Source organism: Eucalyptus grandis, chromosome 1, assembly GCF_016545825.1.
Source record: "Eucalyptus grandis isolate ANBG69807.140 chromosome 1, ASM1654582v1, whole genome shotgun sequence".
NCBI lineage: Eukaryota > Viridiplantae > Streptophyta > Magnoliopsida > Myrtales > Myrtaceae > Eucalyptus > Eucalyptus grandis.
Genome location: NC_052612.1, coordinates 7,969,900 through 7,997,034, shown reverse-complemented (window position 1 = coordinate 7,997,034; position 27,135 = coordinate 7,969,900). Strand labels below are relative to the sequence as shown.

The window sequence follows — 27,135 nt, the reverse complement described above, 5'->3', positions numbered from 1 at the left end:
GATTCGTGATAGATCAAAATCTACAGTCACTCTTCCTAACCCTTAGTGACGCTTTCCAAATCTAACCATTTCAAAGAAAAATCATTTCACCGACCAATATTTGTCCATTTCTTCTCAAATTTTAGTTTGTTATTCCTCAAGATGTCGTCTACAACTCTTATCAAGAACACAAGATCAAATTCGGACTGGATACTTACACAAAATTCACATAATCACAACAGATCAACATAACAGTTTCCAGATCTAGTATCTTTGAAGAAAAATGGTTTCACCAACGAATACTTGTCCGTTTTCTCTCAATTTTGATATGTTAATCTCCAAAAAGTCCTCTATAACTTTCATCAAGAAATCGAAGTGAGATTCCAATTATAAAATCGCATGCAGCTCACGAAATCACCAAAAGTCGGACTGTTCCTACATGCAACAGCTCACTTGGAAAAACCACCACCATTCACTCGAATTTCCAGCATTTAACATCACAACTCAAGCATTTCCAGCATTCAACATCACAATAATAGCAAGCAAAGTGTAGGCTAACGGACTCTACTTGCCTTAAATCCAACGCAACCACAGCAAGCAAAACGGAGGACTCGGGATCTCGGATGCTGCTCGGTGACGGCGGACTCGAGCGGTGTCGACGGTGGTAGCTCGGACACGGCACGAGCGAAGGGTGGCCTTCCTTCTCTGCCCTCACACGCACGGACCGCTCGCTGCTCACCCTCTCTCTCTAACTCTCACTAGAATTCTCTCTCTCCCTCACACTTGCTCGCCCCCCCTCTCACTCTCTCGGCCTCACTCTCCTTTTACCGAAAGTTTTTGCTTTTCTTTGATTAACTAATTCACTAATTTTGTATGCAGGTGACAAGTGTTCTCATGGAAAGGACAAGTAGAAGATGCATGGACAAGTGGCTTCAAATAATGAACAAGTGGAGGCAATTCAAGGACAAGTGTTAGAATGGCATCCCCTTCTCACGAGCCCTCTCTCTCTGTCCGAATTCTTTTCTCTCTGGTTAGTACAAGTGAGCTGATTAGTCGCTGGTTTTTCACCAAAACCAGTCAACTAAGAGATAATTTTTCCATGGTTTGGCTGCATGAAGGGCAGCTGGATCCGTACGCGTCCAGCATGCTTCTCTTCCTTCGACACTTGCTCCTCTCTTGCAACGTTTCTTCAGCCATTTAACTAATTCTTTTCTTAATCCCAATTTGCTGGCCGACCGCGAGAAAGCAACGTGGCATCAATGGTCAGAAATTTTCCTCTCATAGTTGACTAGGGTGTGGAGAGAGGTTGGGGCAGCCTTGGGCGCGGATGATTCCTCCTTTTCCGCATGGGTGTGCATGTCCCTCATGCATGGCTGAATTCTATTTCTTCGGCTCAGAATTTTAATTAATAAAAGTCCAGAATTTCCCTCTCATTTCGTATACATTTTGGTGGTACAATTGTGTAGCGTCATCAAAGCAATTTGCACAACTCAATAAGGTTGAATGTAGTACTAACGATGATGAATTCCAATAATAGTTTCGTCAATCCATGACGTTTCAAAATATGGGTGAGATTGGTCTCACTAATAACCTTATGTAAAGAGGCTTTTGACAATACTCTAGTCTATCCCACAATCGGACTATTTTCTAAACAAGAGGTATCGGTCCATTAAATTGCTCAGCCTTAATTAAATTAAAATCTATTAGCCAAAGACCATAACATAGTCCGATGACACTTCCATCACCTATTCATGGTTCATGGTATGTCTAGGGGTTGCTATGAAATTCTAGGATGCCACACTATGGCTAGAGTTCTGTAGTCTCTGGTTCTAAGAAAAATCCTGTCAAATCTCTTCTCTAGGTGTAGGTGTCGTCGACAATGAAATGGAAGAATTGCATTGGTTTCTTTTTTGCTTCTTCTAAAATATTTTACTTCTCAAACTCTCCATAGAGCTTCATGCTTTTTACTATTCTTAGGTTATGGTTGCCTGATGGTATGATTTATGTAATTATGCTTCCCTTGTAGACTGCAAAAGTTATAGGGGCGGCCATCCAACCATTACTACAGTCAGTTGGTCGGCTGCAGCTTGTTGTCGCTCGGGTTCAGGCCCTTTATATCTCTGCTTCAGATATTTTTGAGCTTGACAGTCTCTAAAATTGGTAAACGTTGTCTTCCAACAGATTGACAAGGCCACGCATGATCAAACTAGAGATTCTCTTCACGAGCGTCAAGCTGATGAAAGTGATGATGAGGACGAAGACATCGATCATGTCTTTTACAGGGATGAGGATGAATCTGGACAAACTAGCGATGATACAAATGATGACGAGAAGCTCTAAATTTTAAGAGTTAGTCAACCTTGCTGGTGTTAAATTTGATTTGTCGTGTTGCATCTTCATAAACTATGGATTGTTGGGGTAATTACTAATTAGTGGGTAAAAAAGTAGGTGAAGGCTATAAGACTATTTTCTCTGATTCCATTTTCAGGTAAAGTCTTATATTCCACTGCGAGAAGTGAGTTCCATACAGCTTCTTGTAGATAGACTATTTTGATATTTCGACTAAGAACCAGTTAAACATGATCCCCTCGGAGAAATTCATACATATGCTGCCAATTTCGCGCCCTCCACAAATTTTATGATTCCGATTGCATGTGCTGGTCTCAAGCAATCACCCCGACGACAGAGACCACCATAGACTAGCCGTTGTGGTAGCGGTGGTTGCCCTGCAGCGGATTATGGCATCTCTATGTATACTTTTCCTGAAAATTGTTTATTCAATTATACAATCATATCCTCCGTTTATCAAACACTCTGTAGGACCGTTTATCTGCACCTGCCCTTGTATCCGGTGTGTTCGCATACAAGGAATTTGATACCAAAAATCCGCAGGACTTCTTGTTCGATCTTAATGTATCCCTTTCGACTTTATTTCTTAGCGACCGAATGCGGCGTAAGAGTAGAACATGACATTTTACCCTCGACGAGTTGACAGAGTATATGTCGCATTCTTTAGATATAATTCCAAAATCTGAGACCCAGAAACTTTAGATGACCATCTCACTGACCTGGGATGCTTTAGATGTCCTCACTTGGATTGCACCGCACGGCAACCTAAAAACCGTTCTGGCATTTTAACATCATATGCTGTATGCTGGATATAATTATCAAAGGTTCTAAATCCAATAATTATGTAAAGCGAAGTCAGCTAAAAGCCAAGAGATCCCTATTGAGACATCTGACAACATTAAAATGATACCATAGTTTCACACATAAAACATGGAATATGACACATAGAATTCCAAGTTCGTTCGGGTAAGAGAAACGACGAAAAGCAAAGCGAGTTCAAAAGGAAAGCGAAAATGGTTGCTGTATTTGGTTTTAAATGATTCGTTCGATTTTGCAGGGTTTCAATACGTCCCGATCCAAATTAAGCTGCATATTTATCATGAAACTCAAAGTGGGGTACACGCAACTATCGAGACCGAAAGAAAAGAAAGAAAACGGGGGGCCGCACGCTACAATAATCACTCAATTGAGGACCACATCGGACCAAAGTTTATTCGGACAACACTTCATATGGGCTTGCGAACGAAGCAAGTACAGCCAATTTACGAGACATTTCCCAGAACCACCATCATATTGGCCTAAGACACGAGCAGTCCTCTCTCACAGGGTGACATCCCCTTGGCGGACACTTCCTGGAAGAGGACTGGGTCTCACGGACTCCGCCTCCGCATGAGCCTGGATGGCCCTGAACATCACGGACGCCTTCTCTCTCATGGCCCTGATCATCTCCTCCTCCGTGATATCCCCTTGGCCGATGGTGAAGTGCCTGCCCGCGTACTTACAGACCGAGCCACCCTCCAGGGGCAACGCAACGATCTTCACCTCATGGCTGGTTTCCTTGGAGATTCTGCTCTGCTCATCACGATCGACGGTCGAGTGGTTGTAGACGAAGGGCTCCTGGTCCGGCGCTTTAACCGTGTGCCTCACCGTCCTGCGCTGTCTGCCTATAAAAGTAACCAAATGACATTTGCACGCTAATCCGTTGTATATGAGTTTATTTGTATTGAGGGTTCAAATCCCTCTCTTTCCATTTCCCTTAATGACTCGTTATTTTATTTATATTTATTTTCAAAACTTTTCTTTGTTTTTTCTTCATTTTTTTTTTTTTTGTTTTATATTTTAATTTCATATAGTAAATAAGGATGTGCAATAGATAAAATCCTAAGTAAGTTAATTGAAAAATTATGCAAGAAAAAAGAAAAGCCTTTTTATTTTTCGTGTCTAGGATTACCTCCTGGATCATTGGATAGGAATCCAAAAATGAAAGAGAGTGTAAACAAAGAGCTTGAAAATAAACATTACACAATCTCCACTTTCTTTCTTTTTTCAACATCATGAGCACCAATCTTAGTGTTGTTGATCAGGGCATCTAGGGGACCACGCCCAATTATAATCGTAAAGCAATATGATTGATATGTGATTTTAATTGTAAGGAACATTTCAATTGACCCAGTACCTTCGACAGAGATCGTCTCCTGGATGTCGGCATTTTTGATGGCTGGTAGGAGGGTGTGGGGGAAGAAGCCCTTGGCTTCGAGAAAAGCCTCAACCAACCTAGCCTTAGGGATCGGGTGCGTGATCTCGGCCTTGAGAGTAACTTCTACCATCGATTGAATCCGAATAGAATTTGCTGAACTGAAAAGGGTATAAAAATCTCAAAAGAAAGAAAGAAAGGAATGAGGAGAAGGAGCTTTGAATTGAGGTGAAGTAAAAGGTTGATATATATAGTGATAAGAAAAGGGACAATTATACAAATGATCCCACAACTTTGATCCAATGTGTAATGTGGTCTCTAAACTTTTAATTTATTTAATGTGATCCTTGAACTTTTGGTAAATATTCAATATAGTCCATGAACTATTTGAAAATGTTTAATTTAGTCCTTCATTAATTCAAGATCAGAGACACCGTTGAATATATTCATATAATTCAGGGACTAATTGAACATGTACCAAAAATCCAAAAATCTCATTGCACATTGGGTTAAAGTTCATAAATCATTCATGTCATTTTTCAGTATGGACATCGACCTTCCAAAAATTTTGCTATAGAGTAACTTCCGCTTAATTGCATGTAGTAGAAAAGCAAATTATTTCATTTTCCTAGAAAGCATCTCTCCTCCCATAAAAAGTTGAACCCCTCAAAACCCAATAAATTACCCATATGACAAATGACTAACTTTAGGTTGAATTTAATTTAATTATCTCCCTTCCTTTGCTAAAACAACATAAACCTTCCGCATGCCTCCCATTTTTTTTTTTAAATTTGAGTTTTAACTTTGTCTCCACGGACTCGGAGAGGGGAGGGAAGCTTTGGCCATTTTCCCTTAAAAACATCTCTCCTTTGTTCAGCCTCTAACCCTTTGCCAGAAAATTTTGACTTGTCTGCATGTTATTGTTATCTTGTTCCTACTTTTATCTGATTATCAAAAGCAAATTGACAACTATAATGGTCCCTTGTTTCTGATCGGGAATTATCCCGAGACAAATCCTTTTCTCCTCGGCCAAAAGGTTAATGAATCAGTTGCATGAATGATTCCATGAGTATATCGCAATGGAAGCATCTTTATGTCAGCTTCTTGAGGTAAGCAAGAGCTTACTCCATGCTTTTCTTGATCAAAGGTTAGCCTATCTCTTGTTTCTTATTCAAGTGCTTTTCTTAGAATAGCAGTTTTGTTTATTCAAGTTTAGAATCACTGTGGTTGAGTGTCTTTTCTATTCGAATCGCTAACCATATCATCAGAAAGTTATTCCACAAGTCTGAGCTCAGAACCACAAAATTGGACCCCACAATCTGGGTTAGAATAAATTTCTATAGTTTAATGAATACATTATTTTCTATGTACTTTTGTTGAATGCTAAAACCAATGTAAGCGACGAGGGTAATTGGGGTTGTGTCATAATATATGCATTTCTCGTAAATGTCTAATACTGTTGTGATATTAATGTGGAAATGATAGGATTTTACAAATTAAGTCAATGCGAAAAAATTAGAGAAATAAGCGAGGAATAATAGAACATCAGAGATTTACGTGGTTTGATCCGAGTATCGGTACATACATAAATAGAGAGAGCCAGTAACAAATAATCTATTATAATTGAACAATCAGATTTATAATTGCTCATATGCTCGAGTGTTTCTCACACCTAATTTAAGTTCAAACCAAAATATTTACAAATAAATATTTAATTAGACGAAAACTTACGGCACGAAATCACCACGTATTCATGTTGGTGCGGCCAAGAGACAACTCCTTCGTGCGTCCAAGAAGTCCTCCGATCGGCTTCTTGAATCTTCTCTTGGCAGCGTCTATACCACCCGCAAAGAACCCCCAGGCGGCTATTTCTCGTGCGGCTCTTTTTCACTCAAGAAAAATCCTTGATTTTCTTTTATTTTATTTCCTTTTGTGCAGCTAAAGGAGTCCCATGAAATACTCCTTTGTTGACCGACCAGTCACAGGATTAGGATTTGAAGCAGACGTCCACTGTACGGACCTAAAGCGGATTTCCTTTCCTGTGCTATTTTCTCCGACAGAAAAGAAATCTTCACGAGTCACTATGAAAAACTTATCCAAACGGTTCAAATATGGAAAAACTTATCCAAGCAAGTTGCATTTAGTAAATACTCAAACTCGAGACATAATTTAACAAATACGATGAAATTATTTCCGAGTTCACATGCTTCTAAGTTAGAAATCTAAAAAAAAAAATAGCTACTGCTGATGCAAACTTTGCTCATAAATATCTTATGTCACCCTTATACACGTCTAATTCATTGAATCCTAAAAGTGGTATGAGGGAAAGGGGTAACTATGGCTAGAGATCTGAAGAGTTTTGTAATCTCTGGTTCTAGGAAAAATCCTGTCCATCTTTTCTCTAGGTGGAGGTTGCATGAACAATGGCCTGTAAGAATTGCATTGGTTTCTTTTTTGCTTCATCTAAATTATTTTACTTCTCAGACTCTCCATAGAGCTTCACGTTATTTATTGTTCTTGGGTTATGGTTGCCTGAGGGTATGATTTATATAATTATTGTTTCCTTTGCAGACTGCAAAAGCTAGAGGAACGGCAATTCAATCGTTACTGCAGTTAGTTGGTGGGCTGCAACTTCTTGTTGCTCAGCTTTAGGTGAAAGAATGGATCTTCCAACATTAGGCCCTTTATGTCTTTGCTTCAGATAATCTTTTGAGTTTGACAGTCTCTAGTTTTGGTAAACGTTGCCTTACAACAGATTGACAAGGCCATGCGTGATCAAACTAGAGATTCTCTTCACAAGTGTCAAGCTGATGAAAGTGATGATGAGGACGAAGACATCGATCCCGTCTTTTACAGGGATGAGGATGAATATGGATAAACTAGCGATGATACTGATGTTGAGTAGAAGCTCTAAATCTTAAGAGGTAGTCATTCTTGCTGGTGTTAAATTTGATTTGCTGCGTTGCATCTTCGTAAACTGTGGATTGTTGGGGTAATTAGTGGGTAAAGAACAGGTGAAAGACTGAAAGACTTTTTCTCTGATTACATTTTCAGGTTAAAGTCTCATATTTCACCGCGAGAACTGAGTTCGATAAAGCATCTTGTATATGGTCTATTTTGCAGTTTCGATTAAGAACCAGTTAAACGTGAACAGCTCTAGTTTATATACGCAATTTACTGGAAGTTCTACTGCTGATCATGATCAAGAGTTCCCATGTGTTAATTCTGGCTTTTAATTTTCCATGCTCATGGCAAGTAGCCTTTATCCTCTAAACGTCAGTTTGAGTTGGATTTGTTTTTGCTGCTTTGTAGTGTGAAACTTGCTCATGATGGAGATGCTCGCTTGGGGCAACTCACTGGTCAAGTTGCAGCTGCCCCAGGAGAAATTCAGACATATGCTGCCGATTTCGTGCCCTCCAAAAATTTCTTATCCCGACCACATGTGCTGGTCCCAGGCAATCACCATGACGACAGAGACCACCATAGACTAGCCGTCGTGGTAGTGTTTATTGCCTTACTGTGGATTATGGCATCTCTATTTATACTTTCCTGAAAATTATTTCTTCCATTATTCGATCATATCATCCGTCTATCAGACACTCGATTGATTGTTTATCTCTATCTGTCCTTGTCTCCGGTGTTTTCTCATACAAGGAATATGATATAAAAAATCTGCAGGACTTCTTGTTCGATCTTAAGACTTCATTTCTTAGTGCCCAAATGCAGCATAAGAGTAGAACATGACATTTTACCCTCCACGAGTTGACAGAGTACATGTGACATTCTTTAGATATAATTCCAAAATCTGAGACTCGGAAACTTTAGATGACCATCTTACTGAACTGGGATGCTTTAGATGTCCTCACACCGCGTGGCAACCTAAAAACCATTTTAGCATTTTGATATCATCTGCTGTATGCTGGGTATGATTATCAAAGGTTCTAAAGGGGTGTTTGGTTCAGCTTTCCCAAGGGGCTTTGAGCTCCCAAAGCCCTTGGGAAAAATATAAGGGTGTTTAGTTCGGCGTTTGAAGGCTATTTGGCAAAATCTTTGCTTTGAAATCTTTGGCCCAAAGCAGGTGGGGACCTGCTTTGGGCATTTCAGCATTTTCGGCATGCTGATGTAGGGAATTAATGAATTTTTCCCGATTGCCTATTTTACCCTTAAAATTTTATTAAAAGTCCACTTTTACCCATACTAAACAAAACCCTAGCTCTTTCCGCGTTTTCCTCTCTTTCTCCATCGACGCGGCTCTCTCTGCAGCGTTCCTCTCCCTGCAACTCGCACCACTCCATCCCGATTTGAATCCGAGCACCACTCCATCAAGGCCGAAGTTCGTCGCACGAGTGAGCGAGATCCGAGATCCGAGATCTAAGCAATCCGAGCACCACTCGGAGGTCCTCCTCTCGCGGATCGGCGACGGATCAGCTTCCTGCGATGGCGACTGCGACGGCTTCGGCTCTCCGCCCGAGGTCCAAGGGAGGCTTCACGCGTGAATCAGGCATAACGGGGTGCTTCATCTGGGTTCGGAGCTCTCTCCTATCTTGCCATGGACTCCAGTAACGGCGCGTTGGGTTCGCTCCTTTCTTGTCTTTCGTTCTTGCTCGTTCATTTCCGTTCTTGATGCAATTATGGGTGACGTCCGGTTGAATCGAGTGCTCTGTCTTCTCTGATTTGGGTTCCCATTCGCTTTAAGTTTTGTGGTCGTGTGATGAAAAAGGAGGGGCTTTATTCTCGTAGCCGAATTTGGTGGGAGTCTGTAATTGAAGTTTCTATCTTTTTTGGTTTAATTCCGTTGTGTGTGGACTCTGCGTTCTGGGTTTTTTTCTTTACGAGCTTAGCTGCTTTTTCCGTCTATTGGGTCTCCGTTTGTGTATCTTTAAGGGCAATCGTCGGTTGGTGTCTCTTAACTCTTTATCTGCTTGAATGATCCGTGTTTTGTAGTGATAATTGAATAGGGATTCTCATGTTGGGTGTTGCCCTTAAGAGTGATTAGTCTTGAGGCAGCTGGTGCAAAGTCAGGCCACTATGTAAAATCGACCCCAACCATCCGTCCTCCTTGTTTGTTTGCAGTAGTTTGTCACATTCATTCCCTGTTTCCACAACAAATGGTCCACCTCCTAAGCCGTGGGAAAGAGCCGGGGGTTCATCAGGTCCTATGCCATTTAAGCCGCGATCATCTGGAAGCACTAGTGATATAGTGGAAGCTTCCGGAACAGCAAGACCCGGTGAAATTGTTTCGACTACTGATAGAACTATTCCTGTCAATGCAAATTCTATTGCTAGGCCGGTTCCCACCAGGCCATGGGAGCAACAATCCTATGGCAACAGTTATGGAGGTGCATATATACTGCTTATTTTATGTCCGTAGTTGCATGTGTTTTCATTACATTTTGATTGTGTGTGTATCTCAACTATTGCTTTATAGAACAATATAACATAAGATGGTTCTCAGTTAATCTTTTGATAATCATTGCAGGATATAGTTCATTGATGAGGGTTTGGGTGGTTAGAAGACTCAGAACAGCCAAATCGACTCGAGGGGGAATTCGAGCCTATTTTTCTGGGATTTTTTTCCCCTTCTTTTTCTTTATTTTCTTTTTGTTTTATTTTATTCCCCCCTTGCTTCTACGTTGCTTCTTCCCTAATCATAACTATGGATTTGCTTCTTCTTTTTAATAATTCAAGTCTTTCTCGTTTTTAATTAATTAATTAATTTATATACTGCCAAAATTTAGAAGTCTCATGTCACGGTCAATAATCTTGGCCTGCCGATTACCCACGGTAAAATTTGGAGCAATCGATATTATGCTTCCTTCGCTCTTCTTTGTAAGCATGAAATAGAGGTCACAGCTATGAGTGTCGATTCATGTCCGTGTCGTATGTACATGATTAATTGATTGTGTCAACTTACTCGACATAAACACGATTTGAAATTTATTGAACCTACACGACACAATACAACACATGTATATGATGCCAAATCAACGATGTTAACACAAAACTAACTAATGAACATGGAGCCAACATAATATATCCCTTAATTTTTTATACTATCTACCAATTGCAATGATTGCCAACAAAATATCTTAAAATATATGTGAATATTCAACGAAACATCACTTATAGAAAAATCTATTTCCGCTGAGAGTTCTTCCCTTTTTATATGCGATGCTTACTAAAAAAAAATAGCATCCACAATCAGTCGCTTTATCATTCACCAAATAAGTTCACCTTTTTTTTTGCTATATCATTTTTATCTTTTGACAATCAATAGCCCAACTTTTTATTAATATACTAGAATGATCATTAATTAATGAAGATGATTAATACTATAATAATTAAAAAAATTATTCAAATTTGAAAACAAACTTAAAAAAATCCTTAGCCAAAAATTGAGCTTTGCATCTACTTTATAATCAAATTATTTTAATATAATTTTTAAATAAATTTATTAATATGTATCTTTTACATTACTCTCAACATGAAAATGTAAATGTTATATAGCCATTGTTTCTTTTTTGCAATTTTAAAAATACTAAAACTAAAAAACTTAATTTGGTCACACCAAAGGGCTTTTCAAATATATGTTTACCAAACAGTCTTGCATTTCCCTAAAGCACTTTTCAGTTACAGTTTACCAAACAGTCTAGCATTTTGGAAAACTCATTTATCTCAAAGGTATTTGCATTTTCCCAAGGGCATTTTCCCAAAGCTGAACCAAACGGGCCCTAAACCCAGTCATTATGTGAAGTGAAGTCAGCTAAAGCCAAGAGGCTGCTTTTGAGACATCTGATAACGTTAAAATGATGCGGCAGTTTTGCACAGAAAAAGTGGAATATGATGATTGAATTCCGAGTTCGTTTGTGTAAGAGAACAAACAACGAAAGGCAAATGGAGTTCAAAAGGAGAAGCGAAAATGGTTGCTGTATTCGGTTTTAAATTATTCGTTCGATTTTGCAGGGCTTCAATACGTCCCGATCCAAATTAAGCTGTATGTATCGTGAAACTCAAAGTGGGGCACACGCAACTATCGAGACCAAAAGGAAAAAAAGAAAAGAAAGAAAACAGGGGCCGCACGCTACGATAATCACTCAATCGAGGACCACATCGGACCAAAGTTTATTCGGACAACACTTCATATGGGCTTGCGAACGAAGCAAGTACAGTAATTTTACGAGACATTTCCCAGAACCATCATATTCGCTAATCCACATAGCGAACTCTCCTTGGCGGAGCCATTGGAGCAGGATTGGGTTCCATGGATTTCGCCTCCGGATAAGCCTGGATGGCCCTGAACATCACGGACGCCTTCTCTCTCATGGCCCCGATCATCTCCTCCTCCGTGATATCCCCTTGGCCGACGGTGAAGCACCTGCCCGCGTACTTACAGACCGAGCCGCCCTCCAGGGGCAACGCAACGATCTTCACCTCATGGCTGGTTTCCTTGGAGATTCTGCCCTGCTCATCACGATCGACGGTCGAGTGGTTGTAGAGGAAGGGCTCCTGGTCCGGCGCTTTAACCGTGTGTCTCACCGTCCTGCGCTGTCTGCCTATAAAAGTAACCAAAGTGACATTTACACTAATCCGTACCGAGGGTTCGAATCCCTCTCTTTCCATTTCCCTTAATGACTCGTTATTTTGTTTATATTTATTTTCAAAACTTTTCTTTGTTTTTCTTTGTTTTTTTTTTTTTTTTTTTTTTTTTCATATAGTAAATAAGGATGTACAATAAATAAAATCCTAAGTAAGTTAATTGAAAAATTATGCAAGAACAAAGAAAAGCCTTTTTATTTTTTGTGTCTAGGATTACCTCCCGGATCATTGGATAGGAATCCAAAAATGAAGAGAGTGTAAACAAAAAGCTTGAAAATAAACATTACACAATCTCCACTCTTTTTTTTTCTCAACATCATGAGCACCAATCTTAGTGTTGTTGATCAGGGCATTTGGGGATCACGCCCAATTATAATTGTAATGCAACATGATTGATATGTGATTTAAATGGTAAGGAACATTTCAATTTACCCAGTACCTTCGACAGAAATCGTCTCTTGGATGTCGGCATTTTTTATGGCTGGTAGGAGGGTGTGGGGGAAGAAGCCCTTGGCTTCGAGAAAAGCCTCGACCAACCTGGCCTTAGGGATCGGGTGCGTGATCTCGGCCTTGAAAGTAACTTCTACCATCGATTGAATCCGAATAGAATTTGCTGAACTGAAAAGGGTATAAAAATCTCAAAAGAAAGAAAGAAAGGAATGAAGAGAAGGAGCTTTGAATTGAGGCGAAGTAAAAGGTCGATATTTATAGTGATAAGAAAAGGGATAATTATACAAATGATCCCACAACTTTGATCCAATGTGTAATGTGGTCCCTAAACTTTTAATTTGTTTAATTTGATCCTTGGATTTTTGGTAAATGTTCAATATAGTCCAAAAACTATTTGAAAATGTTTAATTTAGTCCTTCATTAATTCAAGATCAGAGACACCGTTGAATATTTTCATATAATTCAAGGACTAATTGAACTTGTACCAAAAGTCCAAAAATCACATTGCACATTTGGTTAAAGTTCATAAATCATTTATGTCATTTTTCAGAATGGACATCAATCTTCCAAAAATTTCGCTATAGAGTAATTTCCGCTTAATTGCATGTAGTAGAAAAGAAAATTATTTCATTTTCCTAGAAAGCATCTCTCCTCCCATAAAAAGTTGAACCCCTCAAAACCCAATAAATTACCCATACGACAAATGACTAACTTTAGGATTGAATTTAATTTAATTTATCTCCCTTCTTTTGCTAAAACAACATAAAGCTTCTGCGACCCAAATTTTTTTTTTTTTTTTTTAATTTTGATATTTAACTTTGTCTCCATGGACTCTGGAGAGAGGGAGGGAAGCTTTGGCCATTCTCCTTAAAAGCATCTCTCCTTTGTTCAGCCTCTAACCCTCTGCCAGAAAATTTTGACTGGTCTGCATGTTATTGTTATGATATTATCATGTTTCTAGTTTTGTCTGGTTATCGAAAGCAAATCGACGACTATGATGGGTCCCTTGTTTCTGACCGGGAATTATCCCAAGACAAATCCTTTCTCCTCGGCCAAAAGGATAATTAATCAGATGCATGAAATGATTCCATGAGTATGTTGCAATGTAAGCATCTATATGTCAGCTTCCTGAGGTAAGCAAGAGCTTACTCCATGCTTTTCTTGATCAAAGGTTGGCCTATCTCTTGTTTCTTATTCAAGTGCTTTTCTTAGAATAGGAGTTTTGTTTATTCGAGTTTAGAATCACTGTGATTGAGTGTCTTTTCTATTCGAATCGTTGACAATCTCATCAGAAAGTTACTCCACAAGTTTGAACTCATAACCACAAAATTGGACCCCACAATCCGGGTTAGGATAAATTTCTACAGTTTCATGAATACATTATTTTATACGTACTTTTGTTGAATGCTAAAACCAATGTAAGCAACGAGGGTAATTGGGCTTGTGTCATAATATATACATTTCTCATAAATGTCTAATACTGTTGTGATATTAACGTAGAATCGACATGATCTCGCAAATTAAGTCAATGCGAAAAAAAAAAGAGAAATAAGCGAGGAATAATAGAACACTAGAGATCTACGTGATTTGGTTCGAGTATTGATACATATATGCATAAAGAGAGCCAGTAGCAAATAATTCGCTATAATCGGAGAATTAAATTTATAATCGTTCACACACTCGAGTGTTTTTCATATTTAAATTTAAGCTCAAAATCAAAATGTTTATAAATAAATACTCAATCAAATGTAAACTCACAGCATGATATCACTGTATAGTCACATCGCTGCGGCCGATAGACAACTCCTTCGTGCGTCCAAGAAGTCCTCTGATCGGCTTCTTGAATCTTCTCTGTGCAGCGTCCATACCACCCACGAAGAACCCTCTGGCGGCTATTTCTTGTGCGGCTCTTTTTCACTCAAGAAAAATCCTTGATTTTCTTTTATTTTATTTCCTTTTGTGCAGCTACAAGGAGTCCAATGAATTACTCCTTTGTTGACCGACCAATCACACACTGTACGGACCTAAAGCGGATTTTCTTTCTTGTGCTATTTTCTTCAACAGAAAAAAGATATCTTCACCATTAAATATGAATAACTTATCCAAATGGTTAAAATATGAAAAAACTTATCCAAGCAAGTCGTGTTTAGCAAACCCTTAAACTCGAGACATAATTTAACAAATACGATGAAATTATTTCCGAATTCACACACTTCTAAGTTAGAAATCTAAAAAAGAAAAATGGTTGTTATTGATGCAAACTATGTTCATAAATATATTATATCGTCGTTATACAAGTCGATTTCATTGCATTGTAAAGTAGTACGAGGGAAAGGGGTAATTATGGCTAGAGATCTGAAGAGTTATGTAATCTCTGGTTCTAGGAAAAATCCTGTCCATCTTTTCTCTAGGTGTAGGTTGCATGAACAATGGTCTGAAAGAATTGCATTGGTTTCTTTTCTGCTTCATCTAAATTATTTTACTTCTCAGACTCTCTATAGAGCTTCACGTTATTTATTGTTCTTGGGTTATGGTTGCCTGATGGTATGATTTATATAATTATTGTTTCCTTTGCAGACTGCAAAAGCTAGAGGGACGGCCATTCAATAGATACTGCGGTTAGTTGGTCGGCTGCAGCTTGTTGTCGCTCAGGTTTAGTCCCTTTATATCTTTGCTTCAGATAATCTGTTGGCTTGAGAGTCTCTAGTTTTGGTAAACGTTGTCTTACAACAGATTGACAAGGCCACACGTGATCAAACTGATGATTCTCTTCACCAGTGTCGAGCTGATGAAAGTGATGATGAGGACGAAGACATCGGTCACGTCTTTTATGGGGATGAGGTTGAATCTGGACAAACTAGCGATGATACAGATGTTGAGTAGAAGCTCTAAATCTTAAGAGGCAGTCATTCTTGCTGGTGTTGAATTTGACTTATCGCGTTGCATCTTCATAAACTTTGGATTGTTGGGGTAATTAGTGGGTGAAGAACAGGTGAAATGAAAGACCGTAAGACTTTTTCTCTGATTACATTTTCAGGTTAAGGTATTATATTCCACCTCGAGAACTGAGTTCCGAAAGGCATCTTATATATAGACTATTTTGCTGTTTCGATTAAGAACCAGTTGAACAGGAACAGCTCGAGGTTATACACGCAATTTACTGGAAGTTCTACAGCCGATCATGATCAAGAGTTTCCATGTGCTAATTGTGGCTTTTAATTTTCCATACTGCAGGTAGCATTGTTCCTCTAAACATTCAGTTTGAGTTGGATTTGTTTTTACTGCTTTGTAGTGTGAAACTTGCTCATGACGGAGATGCTCGCTTGGGGCAACTCACTGGTCAGTTTGCAGCTGCCCCAGGAGAAATTCATGCATATGTTGCCAATTTTTCGTGCCCTCCACAAATTTTCTGATCCCAACCGCGTGTGCTGGTCTCAGGCAATCACCATGACGACAGAGACCACCACAGACTGGCCATCACAGTAGTGGTTATTGCCTTACAGTGGATTATGGCATCTCTATTTATACTTTCCTGAAAATTATTTCTTCAATTACTCAATCATATCATCCGTCTATTAGACACTCTATTGACTGTTTATCTGTATTTGTCCTTGTATTGGGTGCTTTCTGGCACAAGGAATGTGATATGAAAAATCGACAGGACTTCTTGTTTGATCTTAACGTATGCTTTTCGACTTTTATTTCTTGGTGACCGAATGCCACATAAGAGTAGAACATGACATTTTACACTCAACGAGTTGACAGAATACATGTCGCAATCTTTAGCTATAATTCCAAAATATGTGAGCCAGAAACTTTAGGTGACCATCTCACTGACGCGGGATGCTTTAGATGTCATCATTGCATTACACTGGCAACCTGAAAACCGTTTTGGCATTTTGACATCATCTGCTGTCTGCTGGATGTAATTATCGAAGGTTGTAAAGCCAGTTATTGTGCAAAGCGAAGTCAGCTAAAGCCAAGAGGTCGCTCTTGAGACATCTGACAATATTAAAATGATAGGGTAGTTTTACAGAGAAAACATGAAATATGGCGATGGAATTCCGAGTTCGTTCTGGTAAGAGAAACAACGAAAGGCATGAGGAGTTCAAAAGGAGAAGCGAAAATGGTTGCTGTATTTGGTTTTAGATTATTCATTCGAATTTGCAGGGTTTCGATATGTCCCGGGCCAAATTCAGCTGTATGTATTATGAAACTTGAAGGGGAGCACACGCAACTATTGAGACCAAAAGAAAGAAAGAAAGAAAGAAAGAAAACAGGGCCGTACGCGAAAATCACTCAATCGAGGACCACATCGGACGAAGGTTTATTCCAACTGTTAAATTATGTCTTCAGTTTAAGCGTTTGCAAAACGCGATTCATTGGGATAATTTTTTTTGTTATTTGATCGTGGGACGGATTTATGAAAAAAAAAAAAAAAAAAAAAGCAAAGTTCTTCTTTGCTGGGGAAGACAAAAGAATTAAAAAAAAAAAAGGAAAAGAATCCTGCAGTTACGAATTTCCTTTGGAAAAGGAAATCAGGCCGTGGGGCCCAGAGTCAACGTTGACTCGGGGCACACGTATAATAACATAAAGTTGTTGCCTTTTTGGCGTGAAGCGGAGCCGAAGGAAGAAGCTGCACACAGAGAGAAAGCCGTAAGGAGCTGCAGTGGTGCAAGTGGAAAAAACCCTACGAAGCCACGCACGATCTTTCAAGCCGAAAGCCGCGAGAAGCTTTGAAAAGATATACGCGGACCAAAGACAAACACTGAAATTCCTGATTTCGGCGTATATAGAGTTTATATTCAAATAAGTTGTTTATTTATAAACACTTTAGATTTTGAGTTAAATATAAGTGTGGGAAACAATCGAGCGTATGAGCGATTATAAACTCTGATTATCCGATTATAGTAGATTATTTGCTGTCGGCTCTCCCCGTGGATGTAAGTACCAATACTCGAACCAAACCAACGTAAATTTCTGATATCCTTATTTTTCTCGTTTATTTCTCGGATGATTTCGCGTTGACGTAAATTGTAAGATGTTGTCGTTTCTGCGTATTATATCCCAACACCAACAACACTTCATATGTGCTCTGCAAACGAAGCAAGTACAGCAATTTTACAAAACATTTCCCGGAACCATCATATTCGCGGAAAAGACGAGACCAACACACTCCCTCGACGACAAGACAAGAACAGCACTCGACTAGACCTTATTCGAAGAGAACATATTAGACTAAGCTGCCGGATCAGCTTGGATGGCCCTGAACATCACGGACGCCTTCTCTCTCATGGCCCTGATCATCTCCTCCTCCGTGATATCCCCTTGGCCGACGGCGAAGCACCTGCCCGCGTACTTACAGACCGAGCCACCCTCCAGGGGCAACGCAACGATCTTCACCTCATGGCTGATTTCCTTGGAGATTTTGCCCTGCTCATCGCGATGGATGGTCGAGTGGCTGTAGAGGAAGGGCTCCTGGTCCGGCGCTTTAACCGTGTGCCTCACCATCCTGCGCTGTCTGCCTATAGAAGTAACCAAAGTTATATTCGCGCTAATCCATAGTATGAGTCTAAGGATTCAAATCCCTCTCTTTCCGTTTCCGTTAATGAGTAATTATTTTATTTATATTTATTTTCAATACCTTTCTTTGTTTTCGTTTTTCTTATTTCATATAGTAAATAAGGATGTACAATAAATAAAATCCTAAGTAAGAATATTGAAAAATTACACAAGTAAAAAGAAAGATCTTAATTCTTCATGTCTAGGATTTTGTGCAGGATCATTAGATAGAAATCCAAAGATGAAGAGAGTGTAAACAAAGAGCTTGAGAGTAAACATTACATAATTTTCAATTTCTTTTTTTTTTTTTCAACATCATGAGCATTGATCTTAGTGTTGTCAATTGGGCCATCAAGGGATCATGCCCAATTATAATATGATTGATATGCGATTTTGATGGTAAGGAACATTTCAATTGATCAAGTACCTTCGACAGAGATTGTCTCTTGGATGTCAGCATTCGTGACGGCTGGCAAGAGGGTGTGGGGGAAGAAACCCTTGGCTTCGAGAAAAGCCTTAGCCAACTTGGCCTTAGGGATCGGCTGCGTGATCTCGACCTTGAGAGTAACTGCTACCATCGATTGAATCTAAATAGAATTTGATGAAATTGGAAAGGGAATAAAAATCTCAAAAGAAAGAAAGAAAGAAAGCAGTGAAGAGAAGGAGCTTTGAATGGAGGCGAAGTAAAAGGTCGATATTTATAGTGATAAGAAAACAGATAATGATACAAATGATCCCTGAACTTTGATTTAATGTGCAATGTGGTCTCTAAATTTTTAATTTGTTCAATGTGGTACTTGGACTTTTGGTACATGTTCAATATAGTCCAAGAACCGTTTGAAAATGTTTAATGTAGTCCTTCATTAATTCAAGATTAGAGACACCGTTGAACATTTTTCATATAATTCAGGAATTAATTGAATATGTACCAAAAGTCCAAGGATCACATTGCACATTAAGTTAAAGTTTAGTGATCATTTGCATCATTTTCTCGTACGGTCCTTCCATAAATTTCACCATAGAGTAACTTCCACTTAATTGCATGTAGTAGAAAAAATTAATTCGTTTTCCTTGAAAGCATCTCTGCTCCCTTGAAAAAAGCTAAACCCCCTCAAAACCCAATAAATTACCCATACAACAAATGATTAACTTTAGGATTGAATTTGATTTAATTATCTCCCTTCTTTTGCTAAAACAACATAAAGATTCTCCAACCCAACTGTTTTTTAAAATTTTGAGTTTTAACTTTGTCTTAATGGACTCCAGAGAGGGAGGGAAGCTTTGGCCATTTTCCTTAAAAACATCTCTCCTTTGTTTAGCCTCTAACCCTTTGCCAGGAAATATTGACTAGTCTGCATGTTATTGCTATGATATTATCTTGTTCCTAGTTTTATCTGATTATCAAAAGCAAATTGACAACTATGATGGGTCCCTTGTTTCTGATCAAGAATTATCCCAAGACAAATCCTTTTCTCCTAGGCCAAAAGGTTAATTAATCAGTTGCATGAAATGATTTCATGAGTATATTGCAAAGGAAGCATCTTTATGTCAGCTTCCTGAGGTAAGCAAGAGCTTACTCCATGCTTTTCTTGATCAAAGGTTAGCTTATCTCTTGTTTCTTTTTCAAGTGCTTTTCTTAGAATAGGAGTTTTGTTTATTCCAGTTTAGAATCAGTGTGGTCGAGTGTCTTTTCTATTTGAATTGGTGACTATCTCATCGTTAGCCCTAGTCTAGGATAATTAGCAGAGAGTGGTGATTTTAACTGACCTCAGGGATGTGAACAGTGGCATGCAGTAATATAGGGCTTAATCACATTAGTTAGGCTGTACAAGACATATAATGGGGGTCTAGATTTGGGATTGCTGTCTGGGACTTTCGAAGTAGAAGGGAGAATTAGCAAAATGTTCTGGTGCTGAAATTTATGGTGCCTAATGTGGCTTAGACGATCCATCCTTTTCCTTTTCTCCTGCAATTACATTTTCCCTCCTGCTCAACTTAATTCTTCCAAATAAGGTAAGTTCTTTTACTTGCTGCCCCCATTTCGTTCTTTATTACTTAAATGATTTATTGTGCATTTGGTTGTTCTATTTCGTAGATCTCTTCTTCGTTTTTCATCCCTTGACCATTTTGATTTCTAACAAGGGATTTTCTTTCACCCAATCTACCGTTCCTGCTGTTAATATCAAATATTGCAGCATTGGACGGATTTATCTCTTGCTCCCTCTACTAATATTTTCCTATACATTTGGCAGGTTTACGGTTATGGTACCAGATCCCAGGCTTGATAGCTCTTTTCATGATATAGCGGACCAAGTACTGAAATTACTGTTGGATTTCGATCCATCGGAATGGGGTTTGCTCCAGTTGTAAATGGTGATCCATTTTTTTAGAATTTCTTAGAGTTGCTAAACTTCTAGAATTCCCTAGATGAAGTTTCTGGAAGAAAGAGGAAAATGTCCAACATGTAACAGAAGTCTCTAGAAGAACTACAATGTAGAATTTCCTAGAATAAGCCTAAGTGGATAACATTCCACATTATTCTAGAATGTTGTATTTAGTCCCTATAAATAGGAAAGAGGGGGGAGCGTAGCAAACCAACAAATGTAATAGAGTGAGAGGAGCATGAGATAATACTCCATATCTTGAAGCTCCTCCATCAACGCTTCCTTCAACTATTGTAAAATTATTTTATCTAACTAATGAAACTATTTCCCACATTTCATGTTTTTTGTCTTTCAATTATCCTAGTTTATCCCTTGTCCATTCTCTACAAACTATACCATACGCTTGCACACAACATCACTAATCAAACACTATAACTAATACTAAAACCATGCTTTTGCAGCACACACGTTCAAAAATTTTAACAGCCCCTCCTTGACGAAAATCAAAATCAGACGATGTGCAATGACATCTCGTGTCAAATTCATTTAAAATTCACTGGGTATTTACGTTCATGCGGCCGATAGACAACTCCCTCATGCGTCCAAGAAGTACTCCGTGCGGCTTCTTGAATCTTCTCTGTGCAGCGTCTACACCACCCACGAAGAACCCCGTGGCGGCTGTTTCTCGTGCGGCTCTTTTTCACTCAAGAAAAACCCTTGATTTTGTTTTATTTTATTTCCTTTTGTGCAACCACAAGGAGTCCAACGAATCACTCCTTTGTTGACCGACCAATCACAGGATTAGGATTTGAAGAAGACGTCCACTATACGGACCTAAAGCGGATTTCTTTCCTTGTGCTATTTCCTTGGACAAAAAATATCTTCACGATTAAATATGAAAAAGTTATCCAAGCGATTCAAATATGGAAAAACTTATCCAATCAGATCGTATTTCGCAAACGCTCAAACTTGAGACATAATTCTAACAAATACGATAAAATTATTTTCGAATTCACATGCTTCTAAGTTAGAAATCTTTGAACAAAAAAAAAAAAAAAAAAAAAAAAAGGCTGCTGCTAATGCAAACTCTGTTCATAGTTATCTTAAATTGCCTTTATATACGTCGATTTCATTAAATTGTAAAAGTAGTATGAGGGAAAGGGTAATTCTGGCTAGAGCTTTGAAGAGTTCTGTAATCTCTAGTTCTAGGAAAAATCCTGTCAATCTTTTCTCTAGGCGTAGGTGGCATCAACAATGATATCAAGGAATTGCCTTGGTTTTCTTTTTTGCTTCATCTAAAATATTTTACTTCTCAGACTCTCCGTAGAGTTTCACGTTATTTACTATTCTTGGGTCATGGTTTCCTGATGGTATGATTTACAAAGTTATGTTTCCCTCGTAGACTGCAAAAGCTATAGGGGCGGCCATCCAACCATTACTGCAGTTAGTTGGTCGGCTGCAGCTTGTTGTCGGTCAGGTTAAGGCCCTTTATATGTTTGCGTCAGATAAATTTTTGAGCTTGACAGTCTCTAAATTTGGTAAACGTTGTCTTCCAAAAGTTTGATGAGGTCGTGCACGATCAAACTAGAGATTCTCTTCATGAGCATCGAGCTGATGAAAGTGATGATAAGGACGATGACATCAATCATGTCTTGTACAGGGATGAGGATGAATCTGGACAAACTAGCGATGATACAGATGATGAGTAGAAGCTCCAAATTTTAAGAGGTAGTCATCCTTGCTGGTGTTAAATTTGATCTGTCGTCTTGCATCTTCAAAAAATTGGTTCGTTGGGGGGAATTAGTGGGTAAAGAATAGGTGAAATAAAGGCTGCAACATCTTTTTCTCTGATCTGCATTTTCAGGAAAAAGTCTTTCATTCCACGGCAAGAAGTGAGTTCCATAAAGCATCTTGTATATAGTCTATTTTGCTGTTTCGATTAAGAACCAGTTAAATGCGAACAGCTCTACTTTATATACGCAATTTACTGGACGTTCTGCTGATCGTGATCAAGAGTTTCCATGTGCCAATTATGGCTTGTAATTTTCCATGCTCATCGCAAGTAGCTTTTTTTCCTCTATACATCAGTTTGAGTTGGATTTGTTTTTGCTGCTTTGCAGTGTGAAACTTGCTCATGATGGAGATGTTCGCTTGGGGCAACTCTCTGGTCAAGTTGCAGCTGCCCCTGGAGAAATTCATACGTATGCTGCAAATTCTGGTCTCAAGCAATCACTATGACAATAGAGAACGTCACAGACTGGCCGTCGTCATAGTGGTTATTGCCTTATAGTGGATTATGGCCGGAAGAAGGATGTGTGGACACCTCAAGTGCCATAACTTGGGCCAAATGAACACTTAAGTGCTATAACTTACAAAAGGTACACTTAAGTGTCAAAATCAGACTAATATGAATCACTTGAGTGTCAATTCAACCAAAATGCCGACGTGGCATTTTCCGACAAACCGAGCCCAAAATAACGTCGCTTTGCACGCCGACGTGGCCAAATAATGCAAAAACGGCATCGTTTTTTGTTGATGTGGTAAAAAAATAATTAAAAAATAATTAAATTAAATTTAAAATTAAATTTAGTTAAAATATTTTAAAATAATAATTTTAAAATTAAATTTAGTTAAAATATTAAAATAATAATAATTTAAATTTAAAAAAAAAAAGGGAATGGGGGAGGCGGTGAGGGATCGCCAGCAGCCGCCGCCGCCACCGCCCCACCGCTGTTGGGAAGTGCCGGGACGGCGGGGGGAGGGTCGGTCGAGATCGGGCCTTGGCTAGCGGCGAGGGCCGTCGACCCTCGCCGAATTTGGGCAAGGGCTGCGGGCGAGTCGCAGCCCTTGCCCAAATTCGATGAGGGTCGGCAGCCCTCGCTCGGCTTGGCCAAGGGCAGCCGATCCGGCGAGGGTCGGCGGCCCTCGCCACCGCCGGCCGGGTCACCGGCCCTTGGCCGGGCCCGACGACCCGGCTAACCCTCCCCGCCGTCGCCGGCCCTTCCCGGGCGGCGACAAGGCGGTAGCGGCGGCGGCGACTTAGGGCTAATCCCTCGGCCGCCTCCCCCGTTCCCTTTTTATTTTTATTTAAATTTTTTAAATTTTTTCATTATTATTATTTTAATACTTTAACTAAATTTAATTTTAAAATTATTATTTTTTAATATTTTAACTAAATTTAATTTAATTTTTTTTTTTTTACAGCCCAAAACAACGCCGTTTTTGCATTTTTTTTTTTGCCACGTCGGCGTGCAAAACGGCGTCGTTTTGGGTGCGCTTCGCCGAAAAAATGCCACGTCGGCGTTTTGGTCGGACTTTGGCTGGAGTGGCACTCAAGTGATCCGTTTTTCTTCGAATGTGGCACTTAAGTATATCTTTTGTAAGTTATGGCACTTAAGTGTCATTTTAGCCAAAGTTATGGCACTTGAAACGTTCTTTTGCCCCATAAGAAGAGATAGTGGAATGGACTCTTTTCTCATGCCAGCGGGGGAAAGAAAAGAGGCCCACTACGAGAGGAGAGAGTGATTTAGCTGCTAACAAGCGCAGGTTTTTCATGAAATGAATGGTTATTCATTCGGGAAAGGTCTGTTGATTAGGAGGTTATACCTCTATTAATACTTTCCTGAAAATTGTTTCTTCAATTATTCAATCATATCATCCGTCTATTGGACACTTTATTGACTGTTTATCTGTATCTGTCCTTGTATCTGGTATTTTCTCGTACAAGGACTGTGATATAAAAAATCTGCAAGACTTCTTGTTCGATCTTAACGAATCTTTTTCGACCTTATTTCTTAGTGCCCAAATGCAGCATAAGAGTAGAACACGACATTTTACCCTCTATGAATTGACAGAGTACATGTCACATTCTTCAGATATGATTCCAAAATCTGAGACTCGAAAACTTTAGATGACCATCTTACTGACCGGGGATGCTTTAGATGTCCTCAAACCACGTGGCAACCTAAAAACCGTTTTGGCATTTTCATATCATCTGCTGTATGCTGGATATAATTATCAAAGGTTCTAAACCCAGTCATTATGTAAAGTGAAGTCAGCTAAAGCCAAGGGGTTGCTTTTGAGACGTTTGATAGCGTTAAAATGATATGCAGTTTTACAAAGAAAAAATGGAATATGATGGTTGAATTCCGAGTTCGTTTGAGTAAGAGAACAAACAACGAAAGGCGAGGGAGTTCAAAAGGAGAAGCGAAAATGGTTGCTGTATTCAGTTTTGCAGGGCTTCAATGCGTCCCGATCCAAATTAGGCTGTATGTGCATCAAACTCAGAGGGGGGCACACGCAACTATCTAGACCAAAAGAAAAAAAAAATTAAAAAGAAAGAGAAAACGGGGGCCGCACGCTACGTCCATCATTCAATTGAGGACCACATCGGACGAAAGGTTACTCCAAAAACACTTCATCCGGGCTTGCCAACGAAGCAAATACAGCAATTTTGCAAAACATTTACCAGAACCACCATCATATTCGCGAAGAGACAAAGACGAACGCACTCCCTCGACGACAACAAAAACAGTACTCAACTAGCGCTGACTCGAACAGGACTAGCAGTCTCCTGCCTCAAGGCGCTGATCATCTCCTCCTCGGTGATATCCCCTTGGCCGAGAACTTACTCGAACAGGACTTCGTCTGATGGCGTCTCCAGATAAGCCTCAATGGCATCGAACATCACGGACGCCTTCCCTCTCATGGCCCTCATCATCTCCTCCTCGGGGATATCCCCTGGGCCGACAGTGAAGTACCTGCCCGCGTACTTACAGACCGAGCCACCCTCCAGGGGCAACGCGGTGATCTTCACCTCATGGCTGATCTCCTTGGAGATTCCGCCCAGCTCATCCCGATCGATGGTCGAGTGGTTGTAGAGGAAGGGCTGCTGGTCCTGTGCTTTAACCGTGTGCCTCACCGTCCTGCGCTGTCTGCCTATAGAAGTAACAAAAGTGACATTCGCGCCGATCCGTCCTATGAGTTTTTCGTACCAAAGGTTCCAATCCCTTTCTTCCGTTTCCGTTGATGACTTGTTAGATTATTTATTTATTTTTTCAAAATCTTCCTTTGTTTTTGTTTTTTTAAATTCATATAATAAATAAGGATGTACAATAAATAAAATCCTAAGTAAGAACATTGAAAAAATATGCAAGTAAAAAAAACAAAAGGACCTTTTTGTTCTTCATATCTAGGATTACGTTCTAGATCATTAGATAGGAATTAAGATGAACAAAGTGTAAACAAAGAGCTTGAGAGTAAACATCACATAATCTCCGAATATCTATTTTTTGTTCTTCTTTCTTTTTTTCAACATCATGAGCACCAATCTTAGTGTTGATGATCAGGCCATCTAGGGATCATGCCCATTTATAACTGTAATGCAATACAATGGATATGCGATTTTAATGGTGAGGAACATTTCAATTGATCAAGTACCTTCGATAAAGATTGCCTCCTGGATGTCAGCATTTGTGACGGCTGGCAGGAGGTTATAGGGGAAGAAGCCACCCGCTCCTAGAAAAGCCCCGACCAACCTGGCCTTAGGGATTGGGTGCGTGATCTCGGCCTTGAGAGTAACTTCTACCATCGATTGAATCCGAATAGAATTTTGCTGAAACTGAAAAGGGGATAAAAATCTCGAAAGAAAGAAAGAAAGCAATGAAAAGAATGAGCTTCGAGGGGAGGCAAAGTACAAAGTTGATATTTATAGCGATAAGAAGGTGGATAATTGCACAAATAATCCCTAAACTTTGATTTAATATGCAATATGATCTATAAATTTTTAATTTACTCAATATGGTCCTTAGAATTTTTTGTATATGTTTAATATAGCCCTAAACTATATAAAAATGTTCAATATAGTCCTTCATTAATTTAAGATCATAGACAACATTAAATATTGTTATATAATTCATGGATTAATTGAACATGTACTAAAAATTCAGGAACTATATTAAACAAATCAAAAGTTTAAGCACCACATTGTATATTAGATTAAAGTTTAGGGATCATTTGTATCATTTTCCTGTACAAACATCGACCCTCCATAAATTTGGCCATAGAGTAACTTCCGCTTAATTGCATGTCGTGGAAAAGCAAATTATTCCCTTTTGCTTGAAACCATCTCTCCTCCCATAAAAAGCTAAACCCCCCAAGTTTTAGCCAAAATAAAAAATAAAAAAGCTAAACCCCTCAAAACCCAATACATTACCCATTCGACAAATGATTAACTTTAGGATTGAATTTAATTTAATTATCCTCCTTCTTTTCCTAAAGCAACATAAAGCTTTTGCAACTCAATTTTTTTTAATTTTTTTTTTTAATTTTTGAGTTTTAACTATCTCCTCATGGACTCTAGAGACGGGGAGGAAGCTTTGGCCATTTTCCTTAAAAGCATTCTCCTTTGTTCTGCCTCTAATCCTTTATGGTCCTCTCCATGCGTTGACTGGTCTGCATGTTATTGTTGTGATATTATCTTGTTCCTAGTTTTGTCTGGCTATCAAAAGCAAATTGACAACTAAGATGGGTCTCTTCTTTCTGATCGGGAATGATCCCAAGACAAATCCCTTCGCCTCGGCCAAAAGGTTGATTAACCAGTTGCATGAAATGATTCCATGA

At 39.2% G+C, this 27,135-nt stretch overlaps 4 protein-coding genes and 2 long non-coding RNA genes across 6 annotated transcripts; 2 read left to right on the top strand and 4 right to left on the bottom strand.

Moving 5' to 3' along the window:
* Window positions 1-3,648: 3,648 nt before the first annotated feature.
* On the bottom strand, window positions 3,649-4,745 carry LOC104436789 (major strawberry allergen Fra a 1.08). The gene is made up of 2 exons (XM_010049653.2): window positions 4,505-4,745; window positions 3,649-3,992 (listed from the first exon to the last, which is right to left on the bottom strand). Exons 1-2 carry the CDS (start codon window positions 4,653-4,655, stop codon window positions 3,649-3,651), a joined length of 495 nt encoding a protein of 164 aa, XP_010047955.2. The 5' UTR covers window positions 4,656-4,745.
* Window positions 4,746-7,301: 2,556 nt separating this feature from the next.
* LOC120291251 lies at window positions 7,302-8,212 on the top strand. Its single transcript, XR_005549185.1, has 2 exons — window positions 7,302-7,446; window positions 7,835-8,212. It is a non-coding gene; the product is annotated as an uncharacterized LOC120291251 (long non-coding RNA).
* A 430-nt stretch (window positions 8,213-8,642) lies between these two features.
* On the top strand, window positions 8,643-10,230 carry LOC120291250. The gene is made up of 2 exons (XR_005549183.1): window positions 8,643-9,861; window positions 10,002-10,230. It is a non-coding gene; the product is annotated as an uncharacterized LOC120291250 (long non-coding RNA).
* A 1,374-nt stretch (window positions 10,231-11,604) lies between these two features.
* LOC120291247 (major strawberry allergen Fra a 1.08-like) lies at window positions 11,605-12,782 on the bottom strand. Its single transcript, XM_039308359.1, has 2 exons — window positions 12,558-12,782; window positions 11,605-12,075 (listed from the first exon to the last, which is right to left on the bottom strand). The coding sequence occupies exons 1-2, from the start codon at window positions 12,706-12,708 to the stop codon at window positions 11,729-11,731; spliced, it is 498 nt and encodes a 165-aa protein (XP_039164293.1). The 5' UTR covers window positions 12,709-12,782; the 3' UTR covers window positions 11,605-11,728.
* Window positions 12,783-17,806: 5,024 nt separating this feature from the next.
* On the bottom strand, window positions 17,807-18,708 carry LOC104451095 (major strawberry allergen Fra a 1-3-like). The gene is made up of 2 exons (XM_010065842.3): window positions 18,558-18,708; window positions 17,807-18,093 (listed from the first exon to the last, which is right to left on the bottom strand). Exons 1-2 carry the CDS (start codon window positions 18,706-18,708, stop codon window positions 17,807-17,809), a joined length of 438 nt encoding a protein of 145 aa, XP_010064144.2.
* A 6,002-nt stretch (window positions 18,709-24,710) lies between these two features.
* On the bottom strand, window positions 24,711-26,159 carry LOC104437914 (major pollen allergen Car b 1). The gene is made up of 2 exons (XM_010050995.3): window positions 25,954-26,159; window positions 24,711-25,452 (listed from the first exon to the last, which is right to left on the bottom strand). The coding sequence occupies exons 1-2, from the start codon at window positions 26,102-26,104 to the stop codon at window positions 25,142-25,144; spliced, it is 462 nt and encodes a 153-aa protein (XP_010049297.2). The 5' UTR covers window positions 26,105-26,159; the 3' UTR covers window positions 24,711-25,141.
* Window positions 26,160-27,135: the final 976 nt, after the last annotated feature.